The following is a 25740-nucleotide window of genomic DNA, read 5'->3' on the forward strand; positions in this document are numbered from 1 at the left end:
ATTTGCAAGAAGTCAAAGGAATCGAAAACACATTGTCGAAACAAATTAATAAGTATTAATTAGCATAACTGTGACATCTCAATTGTGTTACTGAGATACAATGTGCAATCTGTACAAGAGTAAAATTTAACATTAGAGGTATGATAATTCATAAGATTTTAAGATAAATTGTACTTTTTTATACCTACCTATAAATAATTACAAAATAATGCAGGTTTTCCTAGTTAAATCCACAAATAACACGGATATTTAATAATATAATTCATTTATTATTCACAGGGGAGACATTGAAACAAACATTTTCTTTCAATTACTATACATATATGTGCAAGTATTCATGTGTGTATATTTAAAGTCCTCATTCGGCATTATCAATATGTATGTAATTCGTGTAATTGTAATATTTACAAACATTTCTTCAGGAAATGCACAAGTGCCTTCATCCCTTTTTCGTTCCAGTGAATGTTGTCAGGTCTCCTTTCAGCACCCATGAACCTGAAAATAAACGCATTAAACCACTCAAGTACTAACGTATAACTCAGAAATTATAAAGAAGTTATTATTTTAAGTATTTAGCTATATACATATATTTGACTTTGTGCTTCCCAATCAACATCGAATTAATTAAAACATCAGTTACTGTTATGAAAATAAGATTGGATCAATATTAAGTTGAATACGGAATCAAGTAAAGTGCAATTCATTAATATTCACTTGATGACTATCAATACTTTATTTTAATACAGTGAACTTTTTATTTTCACCAGTATTAAAATATCCCACAAATATTACACACATTCATACATAGAAAACAGTGCAATAAAAGTCCACACAGCTTACGAAACAGTTTTTCTAGCTGTAGACATAAAGTTTTTCACAGGAATGTATTACTTTTAATGCAATTTCAATTGTAACTAAATTTTAGTTTTATGAAAATAGTATGATCAGACCATATAACGACAACATATACTGAATCTCTACGTTTTCTAGTCGATTTTATTATATAAATTGCTGGTAAACCATTTTGCGAGTTGGGGTTCCGGATTCTATGCAAACACGCGTTGACCTGAATGTAGCTCGCCTGTCACACTCCTCGCCAAATGCGTCAACAGCTGCAAGACGCTTGGACCACACTATATTTCGCTATTTGGTGCCATGGAAGTAATCATTCAAATTATTGGGTAAGTTTGTGGAATGACGCCAGTAAATTACAAAAATCTGTCATAATTTCAAACGTTTTGATGAAACATTCGTGAAAATATTTTGAGATTATTATCTAAGCTTTATACAAACATTTAATGATAAGTCTACACAAAAGTAGTAATTAAAAGTGTTTCCCTTATTTCCAAATTTTACCATACCATGGCTTTACTTACAGATATGTAGGGTAATAACTTATAATCCATATCTTAAGAAAGAAAATAATTCCTATCATCAAAAAATTAGTGAAAGCAACACGAACATCTATTCCATACTCGTAATTGTTAGACTACAAATTAGAAACAATGGCCTATTTCTAAGACTAGCGGCAGCAAGATTAGCCGTTACCTATATAGAACAATTGCCCAGTGATAAAGACAAAATGTTCCTGCTGGCAAACAATTGAACGATAAAAAAAACTGACGTACTTTAAGGATGGGGAAACGGTATAGATCCTACAAACTTACCGACTTATGACAACGTTATTAACAAAGCCCATAAATAGCCTTACTAAAAAAGAGATTAATGGAAAGAACATATAAAAATTTACCTCAATATTATGTTCTTTCTATATCACTACCAGTTACACTAAAATAACTGCTGCAATTGGTAAGAAATAAATTTTCACTATAAATAAAATATATTTGAATAAACGTTTCTTATCTATAGAGGTAATACAACACTAATATTTATACTTGCCTGCGGAAAAAATAAAATGGATAAGTTCCACATTAAACAAAGTAAACATTTCCTACATATTTTTATAAGGATGTGGGCTAATTCAACAAAGAAATCTACATGTAGGCCCTAATTCATTAATTACATTTAACCCACTTTTGTAAATATGTAGGCTACAGTGGTGTAATTGCTCGACACACACGAAATTACGTTTCTTTTCGGATGACATTGATTTTTTTTTGTTTGTTTTTTTATTGACAAGACAAAAATATATGGTATGAAAATATAACGACGATTAAGAATATATAAACATTGACAGTGTAAGTAAGTGTTTTACAGCAGAATTACTAACAGATGGTAGCTAATATTAAGGGAGCTGGAAACTACATGTCATAATTCTAATGGCGTTATTATCCTCCTGACATTATTCCAAGAACTGACCGTGCCATAAGTGCATCACATTTTCAAAAGTTCTTTATTCAACTTACCTCTCAAAAAACTCCGACTTCACGGAACCATCCCATCTACGAAAAATCGTGTCTGCGTTAATTACGCGCATGTTCATGCTTTCTGAAATGAAAATATCACATTAATTAGTCAATATCCTTTCGTAACTGCACCTAATTGAAAAACGCATATATATTATATTGGGAAATAATTAATTTTTACCTCTTCACAAAAATCTAACCTACAGAACGATTAACGTTGTCATGCAGTAAAGTTTAACGATGCATATACTTTTCCCCCTGTGTGAATGAACCACTTAATTTGTCACACATATTCGTTCCAAATCATCGAAAAATTAGCTTAGACTGCAGGTAGATATATAACTTAATCACATGTGGCGTTTGGAAGAAATATAAAACTGTAACAGTTTCATAATTTATTTATTACAGTTTACGGAATTGCCCACGCGAAAAAATATAAATCTGCTAAGTGTTACTCTCTGAGATTATCACCGCAAACTGTCAAGCCTGATAAATAATTCTTCGCTGTTTTACGTGTTAACCCTACCGTACATTTGAAACACTAATATATTATTATGGACCACAGTGGTTACATCAAAAAAATTTCATCCCTAAGTCATATTACATACTAATAACCCGTGGATTCACTCTGTACAATAACGCCTATGATGGCTCTGCCACTTTACTGTGCAGTTGCCCAGCCCGAACAACCTGAGAACTTCTTAGAGGTGGCATAGCGCAGACTCATGAAGTCATGATGACAATGTATAAGTTTTCCGGAATAAATTAACTACATAACATTTGCTAAAAGAGAGCTTATCAAGCAACCGTTATTCCCTTCAATTGCATATTTTCAACTGGCGGTACTATTCCCGGGGAAAAACATTTTTCAGTCAAGGCATACATATTGTACATAGCAATTTGTCAATATACTGTTGCATTTGGGACATATAATATCCCCTAAACATACGGGCCAGTTGCTGTTGTGTTATCACAGTAATCTGACCTAGTCTTTCCTTGGATACTGTACGTTACATGCATAAACGGAAGCACAAGTATAAAATGTTTTCTCCCCCCCCCCCCCAAAAAAAAACTAAACTAAACAGTACCAAATTTTCCACTATGTGGCGTAAACATTCCACGAATCGTGAATATTAATCAAATATTTCTTCTCTGATTTGGTCTCCTAGTCAAAGCTTGTGTAGATATAATGTTTTTTTTTAAATTGAAATTTGTTGCCGAATATTCATTGATAATGTAAATTATATGTGTCTTAAAATTTAGCAGTTGCATGTTTAAACTGTTTCACTTCATGATTATTATTTCAACATAATGGCTCCTAATGTCTGGCTTGCCAAATAGCTCCGCTGTCAGTTAATGGTACCAATTGGTTTCAAATGCCGGAGAAGTAAATATTCCAAATTTACGGTAGACCAAACCAACATTACCAAAAAATTTTCTATGTCATGCTTCGTCCTAAAAATACGATGCTTTTTGAAGGAAAAAAAACAGGATCCCCAGGTAGAATATTACCTGCGGTGCTCTGCATGTGGCAGTTGAGCCACTCGCGGTACAGCTCCTGCCTGCTGCCCGGCTGGAAGCGTGGCACAGGGGGCAGCAGCATCACCACTACGTTACACTCCCTCTCCTGCAGCATCCGGAGGAGGATTTTAAAATCCCTCGCCGCATAGTCAGATCGGGTGCCCTTCTGTAATACCACATTATTTCATTTTCACAGTTACATTTAAAACTTAAAAAAAGGCCCCAAAACTATTGGAAAAACACATTACATACATAACGTATACGTAGTCATGTGTGACAAATATTACATATATTAGTACTTTTTCTTCGTCGAATATGGTAAAAAACAGCCCGGAGAAACATTTCAAAGAAATATCAGGTATACGAGGTGCGGAAGATTACAAAAAAAATTAAAGTGATATGCAATACATTCAGATTACCGCTAATGTTTGTTTTTTGTTACAAACATAGAACCATAACAAACTTCTCAAACTGATTATAGAGACATTTATACAGTTAACTGACTTAAAGAACCTCGTGTAATATGCCGACCGCCTTTCAATGGTAATTCGGTGTATAATTGGCGGGGTAGTGCTGTGCCAAAGCAATTGGTTATTTTCACTTCAGTTGGCATCCTGGTCACCTACCGATTACCATTGTACTGTCAACCTATAGCAGAGCTATCGACCGTTGCAAATGACAAGAACCAATATAATACACTATTGAGATGTGCAGGCTAATTTACAAATGGAAAGTTAAAGAATTAAAAACCATTAACATCTTACTCAAATTTGTATGTTAGTGACTATAGTTGCTAACGAGTCACGTTAATGTGGCTGCGACTCTGCTCAGATCCTATCACTAAATGAATCAAATATATTACCACTGAGTCGTATTTGTGCTATACTTAAGTCATAATAATATCAGGAAAAAAACCATAGTAATATTACAACATGGTGAAAAAGCATGTTATACTAGCTCGCGGTCGGCAGCAATGTAATAATCGAACTACAAAACAGTTCATCTCATAGCCTCAACCACATTCAGTTGCAGGGAAAATGTAATATATGAGTATATATGACGAACCTACTGTGATACTTTGAACAGTCTACAGTTTTGTCAAGATTATAACTCATAATATTCTTCTGTTAATCAAAAAAAAACACATGAGTGACTAACATTCCCCCAAAATATTCAATTCAAGTTATGTGCGCAATTATTTGCTTATTAATGTATTAAAAATTAATATATGCCTTTAAAGTGAGGCTGAAACTGCAAAAAGAGTTCAAACAAATGTAATTTACGCAAAACAAAGCTTACAAAGGTATCGACACCCGATGTTGTTACTAAATTAATAAGGATAGTTCGTAGCTGGTTTTTGTATTTATTGGAAGTTTAATTCCTCGTAAAACAGGGAACGGTACTAATTAATGAAATAAAGCTTAGCAGATATTTAAAAAAAATTCACTCGAAATAAAGGTCGATTAACTTTGATGCGCTTTATATAACTGGGTGTCCGGTAATTTTTGGGCATAGATATAATGGGGTGCAAGGAATGCTGAAACAAGTATTTTTTGTTAAGGAATATCAGTTCTGAAACACAACCTCTGCAAAGTTACAAACGGAAAGGTCCATGCAAATTTGAATTGCACGCGCATCTATGTGCAACTACCATGCAACGTAACAAACATACTTAACAAGGAGTATAGTAAGAAGATACACATGATTGTGTGAGTGCTAATTCATAGAACTGAAGGCATGGTATTCAGCAAAGCGTTTTGCTGGCGGAACTTGACAATCTTGACTGAAGCCCGATTTAAAAGTATTTCCTTACATGGAATTGCTGCAAACACCCTGGCAATAAGTATTAAATGATATGTGTTTCATTTAAGTGACTAAGAAAAGTAAGAACAATTTATTATTAGCCTACCATTACTCTATGTACATTATTAATCTAATTATGTACTCTTAACGATTTGGCGTATCTAACGTTATACAGTATAATTGTGTAATTTTTTTTATTTCTTGTAACAAAGTAATACATTTTATTTTGTTAGTCATTTATATATGTATGCTCCTTTTAACTCCAACGTATTCACGCGAAGTGCGCGCTTAACGTGAGCAAGCTATCTTATGAGTGCCTTCATCCAGAGGCATTAAATAACATCGCCTTATCACGATATGTACTTACCAGCACATCGTTCAGTCCCACCATCAAAAACACGCGTGCTTTTTGAAACAACGATTTGTTGTGTTTTATTTTTTGTACACACAATTTCACTGTTGCCCCTCCAGTGCAGTTGTGATACATCTGCTTGCCTCTCTCTGGAAAAGTAGAAAGTACATCATATATAAAATTACTTATAGCTCTTGCAAATTGACATAACCATAAGTTAGGTACATAAAGAATTGATATCTATTTCAAAGGTTGCATATAATTTTGGTAGAATTTGTATACTTGTATTTCTCCCATGGTAACTAGGTAGGTACTTCATTCAAACCTACAATTTAATTTCACTCAGATTTCAAGAGATATTGCCACAATGATTGCCATGTCCAGTGTCGATATGAATTTAAATCTGATATTTCTTGCTGATAACTGGTCAGAATATCGTTAGAAAAGACGGTTCATATAAATATAGACAAAGGAGGTAGGTAAACGTTTTGCGAAATCAAAGTACAACTAAAAGTATTAATGACATGTAACTGCATGTATGAAATTTTTATGAATGCCTTTCAACAGGCATGTAACACAATTTTTAAATAAAATTAATTTATTACGTTAAATGTTATTGTTTAAATGATAAATTAGAAGTAGCAATACATATATTACGACTTTGCGTATATAATAATGTATGGTTTAGATAAAATAACCTGTACTGCAAGCGCGCCTGTATGCGTGGCAGCGCCAGGGACACGAGGCTTTCCCTAGGCCTTTTCTTTATTTTGACTTGACAACGTCTAATAAATCGATGAACGCCGGCTGCACGCACGAAAAAGTGTCCCGTTACGCACATGGTTCCGTTACGCTGTGTCTCGTTACGCTCATTGTACGCTTGCGCCGCATCTATCTCTCTTCCACTCGATTGAACAACCATCGATTTGACTTCATCGAGGCACATTAAACTTGAAACATTCCCTTTCGTTTTCTACTTTTCCTATCATCGTCCTATCCTTAACAGAATAACACAGATTGGAAGTATTTAAATAGCAAACTTGTATAAATGTTATAGTTAAAATAATCTCTTCGTTAAAGTAATAAACATATTTGAATTAATGAGTGCAAAAGAAGGTAAATTTATCAATCAAATTGTAGATGTAATTTCACTCCTTTTTATCCATACAAAATAGTGATAATTCAATAACAATGATTCAATTTTATTTATAAAAGTATGCAATCATTTCATCAATGTTTTGTTATGGCGTTGTCACGTTAAACTGTCGTCCGTAAACCGACTTTACAGAAAACCAATTTTTTAAATTAAAAAGAGTTTATTAATGTTTCGTCTTTACTAACTTACAGACAAAACCAAAACAATCTCGCGAAATGTCACAGAAATGTCCTGTTCGTACGTGGAGTACAAATGTTCAAGATCTGTTAGAGAAGACTTAACAATAAAAAGTGATGTAAATAGCTCCTCCTGAAAATCATTGATGCTGCCAACCCTAAACGACTGGGCTTTAAATACACACATTGTAATATAAGAGAAAAAAAAATATTGCTCGCAAAAAAATACTTAGATTCTTACACCTCCATGGTTTTTGCTGCGAAATAATGGGTACTGATATTTATTTCATTTACTTTGCCTATTCACCACATTTTGGAAGCACTAAAAAAGGACAAGACTCGATAATAATTATATCACAATTACTAAGCCAAAAGTTAGTTTATTTATTTTTTATTACACTGTCACGCCAAAAATAAAGAACTCTTTAAGGGAATGGCACATCCTTGAGTCTACTTACTGTTAACGTCAATTCGGACTGGAAATCCTTGGCAGCTCTCTATATATCTGCCGAGGCGCACGAACATGGACGAGCCCAGCAGGTTGTAACCCATGAAGGTTCTGGCATCCTAAAATAATCGTTACATACACTAAAACAATTCAGTGTTATTGTACATGCCGATTTAAAATATATATATATATATATATATATATTCTATTGTAATTGACACGAAATACAATTACTAAATTGCTGTGGTTGTGAACTTATGAATACGGCAAAGAACTTTTTAAATTATGAGTTTCCTTGTGTGCTGGAACAGGCCTAGAGCTGAGTTTATCAAAGTGAACTTCCAGTAGCCGCGTCTCGTGAAGAGACATTTTTTTTATATTCATTTCAATGTTAAAAGAAATAAAACATAGCGTCAACCCAGAAAATTGTTGCGGAGATATCTTTCCTAAGTGATAAATTTTTAAAATTTATTTTTGTTTTCTTAAATATATAAAACTTGTGCTGACAAGCCTTAATTGTAGGCTTGTTTATACATTTATTGAAAAGCAATACACATTAGTACACGTACTGTGATACTACATCAGATCATAAAACACTGAATCTTTAATTTAAATTATTTATTTATGTTTTCAGTATTTGTTTACGTTTTTATTTGTGCCAAATTTATATATCTTTCATGTTAATTAACTTCTATATTTGTTTTGGATACTTATTTGAGCTTTGAAACCTTTCTCTATGTTAATAATGTTAAATGTAATATATTTTAAATGCTTAATTCAAGGCCGGTGATTGGCCGATAGATCGGCGGATCTTTTAAATACATTATTGTTAGAGACGCTATTAATTTTTGTAAGATAAGAAAAAAACTTCGGGGTGCCATATTGTGGCTTGTGTGTGTTGTCGCGTCGGGCCTTGCCGACGTGACATTTTAAATATTATATAGCATCGCTACGTCTCTCGTATTGGCGAGAAAAATACGCCCCGAGCTTCGGTGAAGCTCTGAGAGTATTGGTTATATTGGGGCTCTATATGAAAACCATATATCGTCAAATCATCAGGTATGACGATATGCTATGTTAAATACTGAACTGCCGCGTCACCGAATCATAGTCACGAATTGTGTTAGTGACCATCTGCTGTCTGATTAAGCTAATTGTTTTAAGTCAATCGTCTTTGAATCATATTAAAGCCTCTAGTTTTCTTGGAATTATGGCACAATTAATGTTTTGTATGACTTCACTCATAAGTCCTGAAAGATTTTGAATTTCATGCGAACCGACGAATACTGAACTAGCTAAATTATTTTTTTTTATCTCCTAACTAATGAACTTTTGTATCTGTTGTGCCCAACGTTATTTTATTAGCTAAATAATATGTTGTTTCCCTTTTATTCACAAGTGTAAGCAACCTGGTTTGTCATTTATTTTTTTATGTTAAATAATAAACATATTATAATTAGTATTAAACTTATTCTTCTATGTAATAAACAATTTAGTTGGGTAACTTGGGGTACTGGCGCCCATTATAGATTCAGAAGCGCATGACAGAGAGAATTATTAATCTGTAACTGTAAAGTGGCTCATTTATTATCATAGTAAAGTGGGTACACTTCCACAGGGGGCATTACAGTACACAATCCATATCGTTAAATTGTTGAAGATATCATTGATTACTTTTGGAGTACATGTTGGTGACTGCTGGATGTAACAAGTAAATAAAGAATGTGTCGCATAAAATCATATTCATTGAAAATAATTCTTAGATTTACCATACATATTGAATTATATAATCACCTACGTCATCATAAATTCAACATAAACCAATTTTTATATTTCATGTACGTCAAAAAAAGATAGAATATATTAAAAAATCATGTAATGCTTCGTATTGCACACACATGTTGATTTATACAAAACAATTAATATATACAAGTATCTTTTCATTAGCTTATCATGACATCATCCAATTGAAATGTATATTAGCCAACATACGTCTTTCCGCAAATTATTATGACACTTTTTTTTCCTACCTAACGGTAGGCCTACAGCCAAGTGTTAGCAGGTAGAAAACTCTCACGTTACAGAAAATCTCCTAGACCTAATTCCTGAAATGATTGTTTGTTAAGCACTTTTCACAATGGTGGGGAATCCATATAAATAATGTTGAATGGCTGTTGCAGGTTTGCAGAAACTCATAAAGATGTGATATTAACTTGTTATTTACGTGTCTGAGAGTATATCACTCCAAAAATTATGTGTAGGCCTATTTTATACTCAAAATGTGAGTAGCAGCGGAGTCTCCATCTATGTCAGTATAATTTTACACCTTCATATGTTGATGTATTTTTTCTCTGCTGCTCAGGTAAATAACATCAAATTGCCATGGTTTTATAAAGATGTCATAGCTGTTTGTGTATTTTTATTCGTAATAAACATATATATTTTCATAGGCATGCATGTGCATGTTCACCTCAACTGTCAGTTAATTTGACTTCATCGTTGAGTGAATTTCACTAACAATGAACATGTTAAATCATAGTTCTTCCAAATATACTGTATAGCTTACTTTGTTATGTAGTTTCTGGCTGCCAACGGCCAATTTGTGCCTCAGAACAATGTGTAATTTCATCACCTTTAATTAATTATACTATGTTTTGTAAACCTTCAACTGTTTGCGACAACTGGCGGCATATCGAATTCGTTATAAATGCACACTTCTTCGTCCAAACCAATAAATATATAAAGTTATTGGAGTACTTTTATCCTAATATAATGCACATTAAATGAGGTTTAGCACTATTAATTGGAAAAAATTAAGTTTGCTATTTTTTGTAGTATCTATACTTATACGGACAAATATTTTACACAATAACACGGTCGTAGCCCGTGTTTAAACCTTAAAGTACAGTGACTGACAAGCAAAACAGGAGACTAATGAACACCTATTGAATGTGCAACATCTTGCGCATATATATATCTGAATAATCCAAAATTCAATTGTATGATCTTACTTAATAGTGAAACATTGGGAATTAAAGAGGTTGAGATTATTTACAGTTTCAAGACATTAAATTGGGTTTCGGTTTATTTAAAAACATTATTCAATTAAAACTTTGATATTTTTAAGTGACAAAATTTACAAGCATAAAAAGCAAAATTATCACGTTTCCAGCCTTAGCGCTATGAATAATTCTAGTAGTATCATGAAAAAAGTTACTAGAAATTAACAAACTCAGGCTATGTCAACTGGCTAGTATCAAACGAAAAGGAAATATGTAAAAATCTTAATAATATTTCATCCATCCTCATGCAATGTATTTTGCACTCAGTCTAAATTAGGTATGGTGTTATTGGTGTTCCTTATACATTTCAAAATTATTCAATATTTCTTATTTGTATGGTTTAGAGACACAATGTGACATTTGTTGTACGTTTCGGTCTACGGGTTCAAAGAAGAACGGAACCGTTATAGCTGATATGCCCTTATATAGTCTACAAATACCCCAAAAATTTCCGTGGTAGAAGGCGTACAGCACTCCTTTTAAGGCACCGAAGGAGAATACAAGACTGTTCTTGGCAGCCGTTTATGTGTAAGTGTAATATTTGTAACCACATAAAACAAATATGCTGCATTCCTGGTATTAATTATTGTATTTTTTTAACGTTATTAACATTAAATTGTTTAATATTATATAGTCGTGCCAAAATCTGGATTTCATTCCTTAAAATATTATTTTAACATTGTGGTTTATAAGTTTTTAAAGTATTATTTTTTAATAATGGTGAAAAGTACTGTCGTTAAGTGTAAAAGAAGGCTTACAGCCTGAACGTCGCGACTACGTATATAGGAATATATATCAGATGTAGTACCTTGCGTTGCCCGGGCTGAACAAAGAGTGCAACGTCATGTGTTGACGAAGTTCTCAAATCAACCTTTATCAACTCCGGTAGTTCGCTAGCAGATTGGGTAACAAACATCCAAACTTTCGCTTTTATAGTATGTATATATATATTATTATTATGCACATATAATAAACATTCAATAACGAACACACACTAATCACAAAACCAACAACAAAATCCGAAATACTAAGCAAAATTTCTAATGATGGGGGGGGGGGGGGGGGGGGGGGGGGGGGGAGTGGTTTTGGATAATTTACACGTACGGGCAGAAGATAATATATCATACAATGTTGTATATTTTTTTATATTAACTTGAAATATGTGCGTCTAAAAAAAATTATAAATATTTTTTTTTGCTATTATACCATATGAAATACCTACGGGTGAAGTTTTTTATCCCATTAATTTATTTTCTACTGACACATTTTTCATTTCTCTCTAAACCCAATTCTGAAATCGAGGGTAGAAGCTAGATCTTACGTGGATTTATAAGTCGTTAAGTTGGGGATTAGAAGTCTCATGTATTTATCCAGGTTATTTTTTATTTTTTATTTATTCATTTATCGTCTTTATTGGTGGCGAAGTTAAGGCGGTACGCCTTTTCTTACACTTAACCACTTTTCTGCAATTACATCAAAGAGTTGAATATTAAAAATTAAGCATGATACAAGCAGATGTTGACTAAATATTAAAATAACAAATTAAAATTTTAGCTTAATGTTCAAATATTAACTATTACAAAAGATTCAACCATAACTAATTTTAAGTAATTAAAAACTAAGCATAGACATACATAAAAAGGAAAGTAATTAAACATACAGCAAATAGTATCAAAACCGGAAAGAAAAAAAATAGGTGCTACTACATTAAAATCAGTCACTCGCACATTCACACACACAATCAAGCGGCGGCGAAGTGGTCATGGTAAGCAGTTGTTACAAAGACGTTTTTTTCAGCCTGTACTTAAAGGAAGCTAGATTTTTTGTTTGCCTTGTCGCTTGGTCTAATTTATTCCAGAGCCTGCTACTCATGGTTGCAAAAGATCCCGACAGACATTTGGATGAGTGCACTGGGATAGATAGTATTGGGTTGCGTGTGGATCGCGTGTCATGGCTATGGTAACTATGTAGGTAATTAATACTGGCTGACATATAATGAGGTGTTACCTGCTGCAGCACCTTATAAGCAAGGATAAGTATGTGCATTTTGCGTCTTTGTGCGAGAGTGAGCCATTTTAGCTGCTGATAGTACTGGGTTAGATGATCACGTAATTTAAGGTTAAAAATGTATCTTACGCAACAGTTTTGGAGCTTCTGTAGTCGCTTAGCTAGTTTATCAGTTTGATCAGGAAAGAGGACATGGCAGTAATCAAAGTGAGGCATAATTAATGTTTGAACAAGCATGGTTTTAATACTAAGTGGAAGCAAATTTTTTAACCGTCGTAAGCAGTGAAGAGGAAAATGTACCTTCTTACATATTTGCATTATCTGTGTGTTGAATTTCATCAAAATCCGTTCAACAGTTTTTGCTTCATTGAGTAACAAACATTTAACATCCTTATGTTGGTTAAACACGATTGGGTAACAACTTATTTTCCTCGTGTATACTGTACTACCAAATAAACCCGCGTCATTATTTTTGGCTCCATCTATAGTTTAACCAAAACAAAACGGTTCAGAGTGCTCATTGTTCAATAATAAAGTCACATTCTTTTGCGGGTTATACGTGATTGGGTAGCCACTTAGCCAATAACCCGCGGCTTTGCCTGCGCAGTTTCAGAGTATTGCTAATATTTTACCATTGTAAGAAAAGTATGTAATTTATTTCAAATATTGTTACTAAAGGATCGGTCACAGCAATTTGTCAAGTGTACAAGAAATTTTAATTCGTTACAAAACCTTAAGTCGTTCATGCGTAAGCCGTGGTAAAATTTTCGGTATAGATTAAATACTACCGGGTTTTATAAAATGCTTTTCCTCGCGACTTCGTGTGCGTGGACTTCAGAATTAGATCTACAGAGGAATGAATGAACAGGTAAAATGAATTATAAAATCATATAGATAAGTCTGATTCGTATTGCAATATCGCGCTTCATCGACATGGTAGAGTTGCAGAATTTATATTGGTTCTTGGCATTCATAATTTAATACTATGTATTTGTATTAACAGCATTATATGAAGTTTTTTTTTTTTTGGCCACTATGTATACGTTTTGGACAATCTACACTCTAAGATAACCAACACAGAGTTGGTCATAGGCTTTGGGGGCCGAAACGAATTCCTGTCACTTGCAATGTTCGGTAACATAGTTATGCGTAGTAAAAAAAAACGAAGGTCCTGAACTATACATAAAAACGGTAACAGAATTAATATCTGGTCGTGATGTTAAGTTCACCCATCACAAGAATTGGCGCATGAGGTTCATTCCAGAAGGCTGGAACCGGATGTTATGCTGTTAGCAGTGAAAACCCACGATTGGCAAAAGAGACCCTTGCTCGACCTGCAGTGCTGAGGGGATCGGGTCTCGGTCCAACTTCAACCCACAGGCTCGATTTACAAGTGCCGCCTGTCAGAATGCGGGAGGCTTAGAGCGGCTGAGGCGGCGCGCCCCCAGGCTTACAACCCCCCGAGGAGGCTGAAGTACCTGGGAGGGATCGCAAGAAGGGGCCGCTGACCGCAGACACGCGGCACCGGCGCGTTTGGCCACGGAGTGATACGTGCCTCCCGGCGCGCCTTGCTTATTACTACCCCTCCCCCCAACCGAGCCAGATGGCGCTTTATCAACACCAGCACCGGCAACTCATCTGAGCCACCGAAGAGAGTCCAGGAAACAAACACCAAAACAGGGACAAACCTGTGAAAAAGTCGTTCGGAGCTGAATTTTTGCACAGTGGTAGAGTCAACTATGTTAAATGACATACGGGACGTTTACCGATGTATATCTTGCGCGTATCGCCGATAACGTGCAGTTAAGTCCTAGAAGAAAGTGATTTACAGCAGTCCATTAAAATGATTCCCATTTACGCAGGTTTAAACGTAGACTCTACGTAGAAACGCTATTCGACAAAAAAATATGTTATATATATATATATATATATATATATATATATATATATATATATATATATATAATCAATGTTAAACAATAAAGGTGAAACAAAAGTCGATAAAGTTCTTGATTATGTTTTTTGAATCAGTCACTGAAATAAAAGTATGGTTTACATACAAATCAAAAGCCTTACGTGAAAATCATCTTTATAAAAATTGTGCTTACTCATTCGGCTTTAATTAAACATCTAACTATATAAAAAAATATTAGGTAGTCTTTTCGTCGTGTAAATAAATAATTCAGCTTTTATTTTTAACTTGACTAAAATATGTTTTAAATGGGAAAACGGAATCACAAATGAGCTTTCAAGTTATAACTTTATGAATCCGACATAGACGTGCGGCAGGATTTTATACGAGATCATGTTTCCAGTATGTATAATTTCAAAAAATTGGTTGTCTGTAAAGTCTGTTTACGGACGATAGTTTAACGTTACGTCATAACAAAACATTGATGAAATGATTGCATACTTTTATGAATAAAATTGAATCATTTTTATTGAATTATCACTATTTTGTATGGATACAAAGAAGGATTGAAATGAAATCTACAATTTAATTGATAAATTTAAATTTTATTTGCTCTAATTAATTCAAATATGTTTATTACTTTAACGAACAGATTATTTTATCTATAACTTTTTGAATGAAAGTGATCGTTTAATTGGAATGTGCAATTGGCTCCATAAAATAGTTTATTCCTTTGCACGTCGGTTAGGCGGTTCAACTTGATATTAAAATTTCTAAATATTTTTTAAATTCTCCTTTATGTTTCTTTTTGATTATTGCTCTTTATTTTGTAAGAATGGAAATATGGAAAAATAACAAAAAAATTAATTAATATTAAAATAGTTAAGTTAAAGTACTAAATTTAAAAGCTACTTTTGGAAAGCCCGCCTTAACCTATTTAATATAATAGTAGATTCATAGGCCAATCGAGTGGAAGATAGATAAATGCGGCGCAAGCGTACAATGAGCATAACGGGACACAGCGTAACGGGACAATGTGCTAAACGGGAAACTTTTCCGTGCGTGCAGCCTGCGTTCATCGATTTATTAGACGTTGTCACGTCAAAAAAAAAACAATTTATAATTACTTGCTACTTAAATTTATAACAATACTAAGCAACGAATAGGTATAATATGATAGTTATTGACATGTGTTATCCCGTTAGTAAAGTGTTATTTTTATATTTTATCCTTGCTGCGTGGTCTATTTAAAACCAAACACTAAGAGTTTTCATAGGGCCAATAAGGTTTGTATTTCTAACCGTACAAAATTAATTAAGGGCATGAATGTTCGTGGAGGGTTACAATAAATTATCATGTAGGACTTAACAGCACGTTTGGTGTAACGAACAAGGTTTACGGAGGTAAACTATTCACATGTTAATAGAAAAAAGATGATATTACTACTGTGCCAAATTTCAGTTTGGGGTAAATTTACCAGAGATTACAAAACCTTTATTTCATGGAAGCGAAAGTCACCCCAGCCCTTGCGGCCGTGGCACTGTCTCAGTACGTACACGACACTGCTACGCTCAGAACGCTCTAGCAATTAAATCAATTACACAAGCCTATTTAAAAATGTATCACTTTAATGTTTAATAAATGTGCAACAACTTTTGACAAAGTGATTATTTCGTCGGACCCATTATTTTTGTGTGTATCGTGTTTTCATTTCCTTGATTGTGATTAGAATTTTTTTTTCTTACTTCAACTATTTATCTCATGTCTTTAATATTGAAATTTGAAACATGTTTCAACCCAAATGTGTGAAACAGCGTTTCTTGATTATTTTGGCGTATTTATGGAGAGTCTATGTTAAACAATGCGTAAATGGGAAGCATTTTCATGGCCTGCTGTGAATCTCTATCATGTAGGACTTAACGTTTTCGGTGATACGCACAAGGTCTACAGCGGTAAACTTTCGGTATGTTATTTAGCATAGTTTACTCTACCATTGTGTAAAAGTCAGCTTTGGGCAAATTTCTCACAGGTTGAAACCTTTGTTTCTTGAGTGTCCATTATCCTACTGCGGTGCTCCGGTCGCAGCAAACCGGCGGACGTACCATACAGGCGCGCTTGATGGCCTACAATCAAACTTAATGTATTTATGTCTGTTTTTGGAACAGAAAATATTGCTGGCCACTGTTTTTCCTCCTTTTCTAAGAACTGTTTCCCCACATTCAACCTTTCCCCTCTTACTGTAAAACTCAGGCTTGCAAGCAGCTTATCACTAGATGTTGGTTCTTTCTGCGGACCTCTGAACCTTACTCGATCATCAGTTATAAGTCTTTACACTTGCCGGGAAGCGCCACTTGCCGGGAAATTTCTCAATAAGTCTGGCGCAAATGGTAATAACTATAAACATTGCATATATATATATATATGTGTGTGTGTGTGTGTGTGTAGGTGTGTGTATGTGTGTATATATATATATATATATATATATATATATAACGTGTAAAGTTTTCCGCGTTTAATTAATTTTAAATTTTCTTCACCGTCCGTTCCAGTGGTTAGCAATGGCTGCGCAATACTTAGACTTAGTCCCCCATGTCCCCACTAGAGAGCACAATATGTACGGTTGAGGAAAAACGTGGTTCAATGATGTAAAACGTAGAGAAAGAATGAGGAAACTTCTCCCAGAATTTCTTGTCACCCAGCGGGTTGTCATGTTAACTACTGTGCTTATCACATGAACCGGATAGTCCCTGCTGAGATTATAACAAGTCCAGTATCAAAGTGTAGTTGCACTTGCGTTACAGCATGTGTTATTTTGATAATTTATAGAAGTTCCTAATTTATTTCAGTGATATATAGTTACCCTGAAGACATTAAATACCTTCATTTAACATTAAGGAAAAATATTTTGAACACTAAAATAACACAAACTTGAACTCACCATTTTATTATTCTTCGTCACTGCTACTTCAGAACTAAATAAAATAAGTATTGCGCTCAATTTATAGCTTTGACTAGAAGCTCTGGGATAGGCTAGCGCGAAAGTAGGAAGCTGATTGGCAGAACGCAGCAGGCAGGAGGGCTCAGCCAAGTGACATCACTCTCACCCCATCTCCAAGAGACTGGGTGAGTTTGAAGGGGGGGGGGGGGGGGAACCAGCCATCCTCTCCAGAATGGAATAAATCCAGTTATTAATAACTAGCTATGAAGTTGATAGATACAATGAACGTTTTGTTGCAAAGAGTTCAGGTGCCCACTATGCACATTACTCATACTCTCAGCATTATTACCATAAAAGTAATAAATACAAGTTTAAATTAGGTAGGCATTAATTTAATCCTTACTGATGTCACCATTGTGGCCTGGGCCGCCATGCTTTTTTTCTGTAACAGAATTAATCTGATTAGTCCGTAAAGTTCTGTGCTTAATAAAATGGCATAAAATGCATCTATGTGTTAAACTAGAATAAGGTATCTTGTAATGCAAAGTTAATCGGAATAGGTTTGAAAGTAAAGGCGATTGCACAACAATCTCCTAAAGTCCTAACTTTCACATTTATATTATTATGATAAAAGGATAGCTTAGGATTTAAGTATAAATGGATGATGCTCCATTTGATAAGTATTAAAACTTTCACAGTTTTGAAAGTGTTGGTAAGCATTTATTTTTATTAACAGATTTAATTAGCTTCATTTGTAACTAACTAGCTAAATAAATAGCTAACTAACTATGTAACTATGTCATCAAATATTGTTAGTCGATTTAAACCTACTTCTAATAATTGTCGTATTGATTTGAAACTGTGCAAGAATATTGAATACGCATGACAAGACAATAATTTGCTACCACAGAACTGATCTCACGTGTAACGAAGTAACTTACGAATTATGCAAAAAAAATTTAGAACATGAGTTAAACCTACTTCTAATCGTCGTATAAACTTGAAACCTTGCAAGTATATCTTATCCGGATGAAAATACAATAATTTGCAACCATCGAAATCATTTCACATGTAACAAAGTAAGTAACAACTTAAGTAAACAAATTTAATAAGTCTAATTTAAGATACTTCTAATTGTATCGATTTGAAACTTCGCAAGTACGGTATATGTCATTCAGATGACAATACAATAATTGGAAACCATTGGACTGATCTCACTGGTTACTAATAACTAACAAGCTATGTAAACAAATTTTAGAAGAAGAATTTAACCTACTTCTAAAACGGTAGTACAGTATGCCTGGTTTTATAACTATTTATAAATACTTATACGTTAATTGTTAAGTTAAATGTAATATATTCAATACTTTTATTAATTAAGAATTTATTAAGCTTCAGATTGATAACTATTAAAACAAATCTGTTTGTGTTTGGTCTTAAGTATAGGCATATTTTACCATCAAATTATGTAATTTTTATGCTCTAGTAACTGCGTTTTTGGAGTATTGCCCTGGAAAATTAAAATGTGGTCGTAAACATAACTTCATTAAACAGCGATAAACTAGTAGCTGTTGACTACCGCGATGCCACGTGCTCATACTATTGTTCATAGAGCGAAGTTTGAAGAGCGAGCCCCGCTGTATCAGATAAAAATAAGACACCTGTATATTTATCTCCCGAAATAATTTATCGTTGTTAAGGTATTTTTAAACTAAAATGTAAAAAAAAAAATATATAGCTTTAAAACAAAAACCAAAAACAAGCTTTTATCAGTTGCACACAAATGAAAACTGTCATACATTAAAAATTAACAATTAGCGCTTTTGTCATTCACGGACTAAAAAGTAAAAAAACAATAGATTTCTTTTACTTTAAATGACTAAGAAAATAAAAAGTTTGGGGAGCTTTGCCGAAATGAAATTAAATAACATGGTTCTCAAACAACCACAAGCTTCATATAGGCACGTCCTAAAAGAACCAAATACATATTATCATCATTTAGTACTAATGGCCCCCTGAGTTGAGGTTCATTTAGTTATTTTGACGATTTCCATACATTGAACTTGGTGACGAGGGTCTGGTGATGGAGCCAAGAGGTGAATAGTATAACTCTTCTATAGCTACCTACCATTGGACCCCTCGAGTTTGGGCTGCTTTGGTTTCAGTCTCTGCAAGGAGAGTCAGAAATACCATTTACTTATTACGAATATTCTGGTATAATCTAAAGCACAACAAATCACATTGTCGAGGCTTGTGGCGAATTAATGCATTCTAAACAGTAATTATATATATGTATATGTATATATATATATATCGATTTACAAGATTTGTACATACAATATATGTTCATTTTTGAACCAAGTACATAGTTATATGTTAAATTTAGGAAAAGCACCCCCGCTTTTTAATTAAATAGTGATTTTAAGTAAAGAAAACATTACTGTTCCTGACTGGCAGAAAAAAGCGCATAATGTAAAACTTTAATTCATGAAATATTTTATTAATGTGTAACTGATGAAATCATGTTTTTTTTAAGTATATCATTTGACTGAGGTAAGACTATACGCAGTGGAATTCCTGTGTAAGGGACGATACGAAATTTCTTCCTTAGTACTAAAACATAAATTTATGGGACAGCAGAAGACTATATTGACCTACTCTATCTTGTTCCTTTATAATTACTTTTTAATCCGTTGTAAATACGCTGAAATAGCCTTTTAATGAGGTAGGTACTTTTTAAAATTTCTGATCCTTCATTCAATAGTGAGTGATTTCATACCACCCAAAACCATCCAGTGATTGGCCCCTCCCAACAATCTGAGCTGGGTCTGCCGCCCCTGTACGCGAGTCAGTTACTTATTTTCAATATCCATGCTATTAATTCTCGTTATAATATTAACCACTTATCAATCATTTGACTTTTTTTTTGTTATATTAATGTTAATATGGTGTAAAGTTAGTGTACGTTATTAATTACACTTCTGGGGTTCTGTAAATTTTTGTTTCAAATATAATACTAGAAAACTACGCCAAGGTTTTTTTTTAATTACTATCGGTAGAGTCTACGTACGGGCTTAGGTAGATTGAAATGTAACTATTTGTTTAGAATTTTTTAGGACATTCCTGTAAATTTTGTGGAACAATTTATGAGAATATTGTATATGACGTCCTATATGTTTTCCAATTTTCCAAAATTATCGATAAAACATGTTCTCGTATTCCATGCAATATTTTTGATCCTCAAGCACTTTTGTTTTCATCCGCCGCACTATTTTGTAGTCTATCGATATAAACTTAGGACAAAGATTAAATAGATTATTAAGATGGTTTTAACTAAATTCGAATATGTTTGATTTCAAACCATGTTTTTACTGTAATACTTTGTTTCATTAAAAACTGTTTTTCTAAACCTTTTTGAAAATGATTTCAGTCTGTCAGTTAATTATAACCGATTTGATAGCAAGTGTACTAAAAAAAGATTGATAAATTTGCCTTTTAACCCTTTTTTTTCGCCCCATGTAGGCCTAATTGTGGTTGGTTACATACACATTTTCTGAAGACGAACGTTTTAGACAATACGTAGATGTTTTAAAATAAATAATAAATAGATAAGATAGCGTTCCTGGTTCGAAAGTATTGTATTGATATTTTGTGCTGATCCCAGTTTGTAAGTACCCCTTGGAGGAAAATAGTTTCAGACAAAAGGTTAAATTAAAATAATTCAAATTAAAAAAAAATTGAACGGATTCAATAGTGTGCTTACTATGAGAGCAGTAGGTAATTTATTTATCGTCCAAAACTAGTTTTTCTACCCGTTTAAATTTTCCTAACCTAACTAAAACCAAGTGTATGTGGGAGGGTCTGGTTTAGGGAGAGACCTAGGTGCGTCTCAGGGCAAGCCCTATACGCTCTAAGCGTGCAGGGTATTAGCCATGCAGGGAGAGGGTCGCATGCATCATGTGCTAGGAGGGGATTGGCCAGCCATGGCCGCCATTGGTGCCATGACTAAATCCCCATCACTGACTTCTCTAGACTAACACTAGATAAGGTGGGCCCAGGTGAAACCTGCATAGACACAGGGAAAAACCATGGGCTCTTTCATGCTGGATGCAAAGTTTCATGCATTATTTCAAGTAGGTTGGTTACGATTTGTCTTTTCCTAACCTAAGTTAATCTAAGCTAAGGGTGTGGGAGGGGTCCAGGTTAGGATATGACCTAGGCGTGTCTCAGGGCAAGCCCTATACACTCTGCACATGCGAGTTTTAACAATGCAGGGAGAGGTCGCGTGGCAATCGTGTTGCTAATTGGGGTTTATTGGCCGGGCGGGGCGGGGCGGGGTTTGGAGCTTGGGCCTTACGGCCCGCGTTCATTGACCAGTGCTGGGTGGCAGTCGTCAACCCGCTCAGCTGACCAGGCAACCACGTGTAAGGAAGAAGAGACTGTCCCCTAAGCAGCGGCGCAAGGCACGCAAACCGCTCATGCTGTGCGTCGCCCCCGAAGCTCGTCGTCGCGTCGCCGGCCCTTTGATATCTTGATTCTGCTTCAGGCCGCGTCGGTCGTCCTTCCGACTTGAAGAATCCGCTTCCACTGATCTTCTCAGGGCCGACGATACAACAGCGACTTCCGCCAGTTAAGTCCTAGATGGCAGCGACTTACAGCAGTCCATAAAAATGATTCGCGTTTACGCAGTTATTAACGTAGACTCTCCGTAAATGCATCAAAATAATCTAGAAACGTCATTTAACACATACATGTCAAAAAAATTTCTAAATGTTAAGACTAAAGGTACCATATTAATCTATCAAGTAATAAGAAGTGTATTTTAATCACAACAAAAGTATTAAAACACGATTAACATAAAGATATATGGTCCGACGTAATAATCACTTTTACAAACGTTGTTGCATATTTTTAAAGCTTTAAAATGGTATATTGGTTAATTATCTGATTCAATTTACCTTGCCACTGAAAGGTTCAGAGCGTTGTAGTGTGTATCCTACCGTGTGGGTACTTAAGTCGCTCGGGTTGGGTCAAATTTAGTTCTTAGGAAACTAAGTTTTTTATCATATAAAAAATTATACAAGAACTGAAATTTTTTACCGCTGAAAACCCTGTGCGTTGTACCAAAATCGTGCAGTTAAGTCCTAACGAAAATCGTGCAGTTAAGTCCTAAATTACAATTTCTTGCATTGCCACACAAAAATGCATTTTGTAAATGCAATTACTATAGTATAATCTCAGAATGAAGCTCAAAATGATCCAAGAACCTAACTTTAATTGTGAAAAACAAAAACATTTATAAAGATAAATATATTGTAATTTGTAGACAATGCAAAACGAAAAACTGGGGAAATGTTTTTTTATTTAAGAAAATAAAAATAAAGATTACATAAACATGAAAGGCCCCACGTAAAAATTTTTAAATAAACGCTGTGACATATTTTTTAAGCTTTAACAAATGGTATATTGCTTAAGAGTGCGACTCAATTGATATGCCCGCTGAAGCGTTCCGAGCGTCGTAATGTGTAGGCCTATTCTACTGCGGGAGGTGCTGAAGTCCCTTGGGCTGCGGTGAATTTAGCTGTTAGGAAACTAACACTTTTAATTTAAGAAAAAACATAAACGCTGAATTTTTTTAGAAGAGTTAGAATCAACGTTTTGTAGTAACATATAAAAAGTTTACCACCCCATACCTTGTGCATCACTCAGAAAACTTGCGGTTATGTCCTAAATCTTAGCTCCTTGTTGCGTTCTACAAATATAAACTCTACAAACGTTTTTATTATTTTATCTTTTCAGTTATCAAATAAAATTAGTTTTCAAAATCTTTTATACATTTGAAAGTTTAGAAGTATTTATATATATTACGCAAAATAAACAAATTGTATCAACAAAATTTTGCGAAATAGTGTTTTGTTACAAAATCGCAGGAATTAAAAAACAATATATAAACTACAGGAACTTGAAAGACCGTACGTAAAAGTCTTTTAAATTAAGTTTCTTCATATTTATTTGTTTTTAAATGGTATATATTTAGTTGTCTAACATAACTTATTGGGTCGCTAGAGCCGTTGGAGCGTCGCAATGTGTACTGCTCTGGGCTTCATGCTAAAGTCGTTTGGGATGGAGTGTTTTAATCACAGGCAACAAAGATATTAAAAATAAAGAGAAAAATCGCTAGTAAATTCCTCCAATTAACTAATGTAAGTAGATGCAAAAGTTTGTTTGCTTTTATTACTATACGTCAGAATGAAAATATTTTCCTAAGATAAAAAAAAAAAATTTATGGGCGCTATGAAAACTATAAATGTTTTGTTTCTAATAGACCATGTAGCCTGGATAAAAAATAGATTACGTTACTGAAGTGATAGAATAAGTCCATAATTATCACATTATATTTATTAGTAGGCCTATTGGTATTAATTTTAAATTCTTTACTTAGTTTTTCTAAATCTGGTTTTCAGTCTCCACTAAAGAATTATTTTTTTAATTTACGAACTGAAAACATGCTCTCAAATAATGCTATCCTACCTCATCTGCAATGTGACGTCATGTGTCCGATGCCTAGAGTTATTACTTTAAAGTTCATTAGTGTTTCAATTTTCCCATTTCAAACAGAATTTAGTCAAATAAAAAATAAAAGCTAAAATCGTTCTTTATGAGAAGGGGAGCTTACCCAATTTTTTGAGATATTTATATGCATAAATGTTAAACTTGGTATTTCGGGGTGTTCCTGTTTAACAAAATATAACAAATATGTTTATTGCAACTTTATGGAGCCATGTAACTGCGACCGGAGCACCGCCGCACGACGGTACACACGCCGACGCTTAAGCTATTATAGTTATACCGCCCTAAAGCTGAATGAGTAAGCAAAAACGTCTGTACAGAAGATTTTCACGTTCGACCATTGATTTGTATGTAAATAAAACTTTTATTTCAATGAATGTTTTTAAAAACACATAATTTGTGTCAACTTTAGTATTCCACATTGAATTTTTTTTAACAAGATGGTGTTGAATAGCGTTTCTAGATTATTTTTATGCACTTACGGAGAGTCTACGTTATGAACTGCGTAAACGCGAATCATTTTAATGGACTAAGTCTCTAACTTCTAGGACTGAACTGCACGTTTTCGGTGACACGCACAAGGTCTACAGCGGTAGGGCGGAACACACCGCGCATGCCGCGAGAAAACGTCCACGGTTCCCGCATCAACTCCCCTTCGGCGAACTGCCAACCTTAGATGATCCCCAAAGGTCGCAGGGCACTCCCGGTCGACAGCACCCGCGAGCAAAGCTAGCGATTGTTCGCCCGACGACAACAAGGCAGAGGCTATAGGGAAGTTGGCATCCCGGTGGTAGCCATTCGGGCGTCTATAAATTTATAGATGCGTTGACACTTTTACAGCCTGAGCGTCTTAGCAGACAGGAAACCTTTCTGTACACTTTGGCAATGTCGGGTCCTTACAGCTCGCCCTAAACCCTCGGAGTAGCTCCACAAAACGTCCTTTTCCAATGGCTGCGCAGATAGAACATATTTCCCCCCTTGCAGTTTTTGTAAGACCTTACAAAAACGTATATACACAAATTAAGCATACAATAAATAAAATAATTTGTAATCGTGGTACAAAAGTAATGAAATAATTAAAAATATTAATAGATCTACCGGGTCAAGCTATTGCCTGCAAGGAAAACTATGCGCGCGATCTTGTTGCTGTCCGTCGGCATTAAAAGTGTCGGCCCAGACAAAAATTCTGAACAGTATATTTTGTTAAGAAATGTTACAGCTTTCATTTGGTATATGGCTGATATTCGGCCAATACTTGGTATGAGTCCTGGAGTCGTTTTTATAAAATGCAAATTTTTTAAATATGTACCTTCTTTGACCTTATATAAATTAAAGAATACTATTGATAAATACTATTTTTTTTAGTTAAATACAAAGCATATTATCTTTCGTTTAGGACCTTGTAGTTGTATTTATATATTTCAGTTTT

The 25740-nt window shown here is 34.3% G+C and overlaps 1 protein-coding gene across 3 annotated transcripts; it reads right to left on the reverse strand.

Annotated features, from left to right (window-relative positions):
- Positions 1–184: 184 nt before the first annotated feature.
- On the reverse strand, positions 185–7978 carry LOC134531419 (uncharacterized). 3 transcript variants are annotated; one of them, XM_063367118.1, is made up of 5 exons: positions 7833–7978; positions 6058–6191; positions 3879–3993; positions 2367–2448; positions 185–495 (listed from the first exon to the last, which is right to left on the reverse strand). In XM_063367118.1, exons 1-5 carry the CDS (start codon positions 7924–7926, stop codon positions 405–407), a joined length of 516 nt encoding a protein of 171 aa, XP_063223188.1. In that variant the 5' UTR covers positions 7927–7978; the 3' UTR covers positions 185–404. The 3 variants fall into 3 exon arrangements, with proteins under 3 accessions (XP_063223188.1, XP_063223187.1, XP_063223189.1); XM_063367117.1 differs by having other exon boundaries at positions 3879–4053; XM_063367119.1 differs by lacking the exon at positions 7833–7978 and adding an exon at positions 7388–7819 and having other exon boundaries at positions 3879–4053.
- Positions 7979–25740: the final 17762 nt, after the last annotated feature.

Source organism: Bacillus rossius, chromosome 3, assembly GCF_032445375.1.
Source record: "Bacillus rossius redtenbacheri isolate Brsri chromosome 3, Brsri_v3, whole genome shotgun sequence".
Taxonomy (NCBI): Eukaryota; Metazoa; Arthropoda; class Insecta; order Phasmatodea; family Bacillidae; genus Bacillus; species Bacillus rossius.

Excerpts from the sequence above, each read along its gene's own strand:
- LOC134531419 (XM_063367117.1), bottom strand. The coding sequence starts at position 7,926 with ATGGGTTACAACCTGCTGGGCTCGTCCATGTTCGTGCGCCTCGGCAGA. Across the intron at positions 4,054-6,057 it reads TGGGACTGAACGATGTGCTG|AAGGGCACCCGATCTGACTA; the intron begins GTAAGTACATAT and ends GTGGTATTACAG. Across the intron at positions 496-2,366 it reads AAGTCGGAGTTTTTTGAGAG|GTTCATGGGTGCTGAAAGGA; the intron begins GTAAGTTGAATA and ends GTTTATTTTCAG.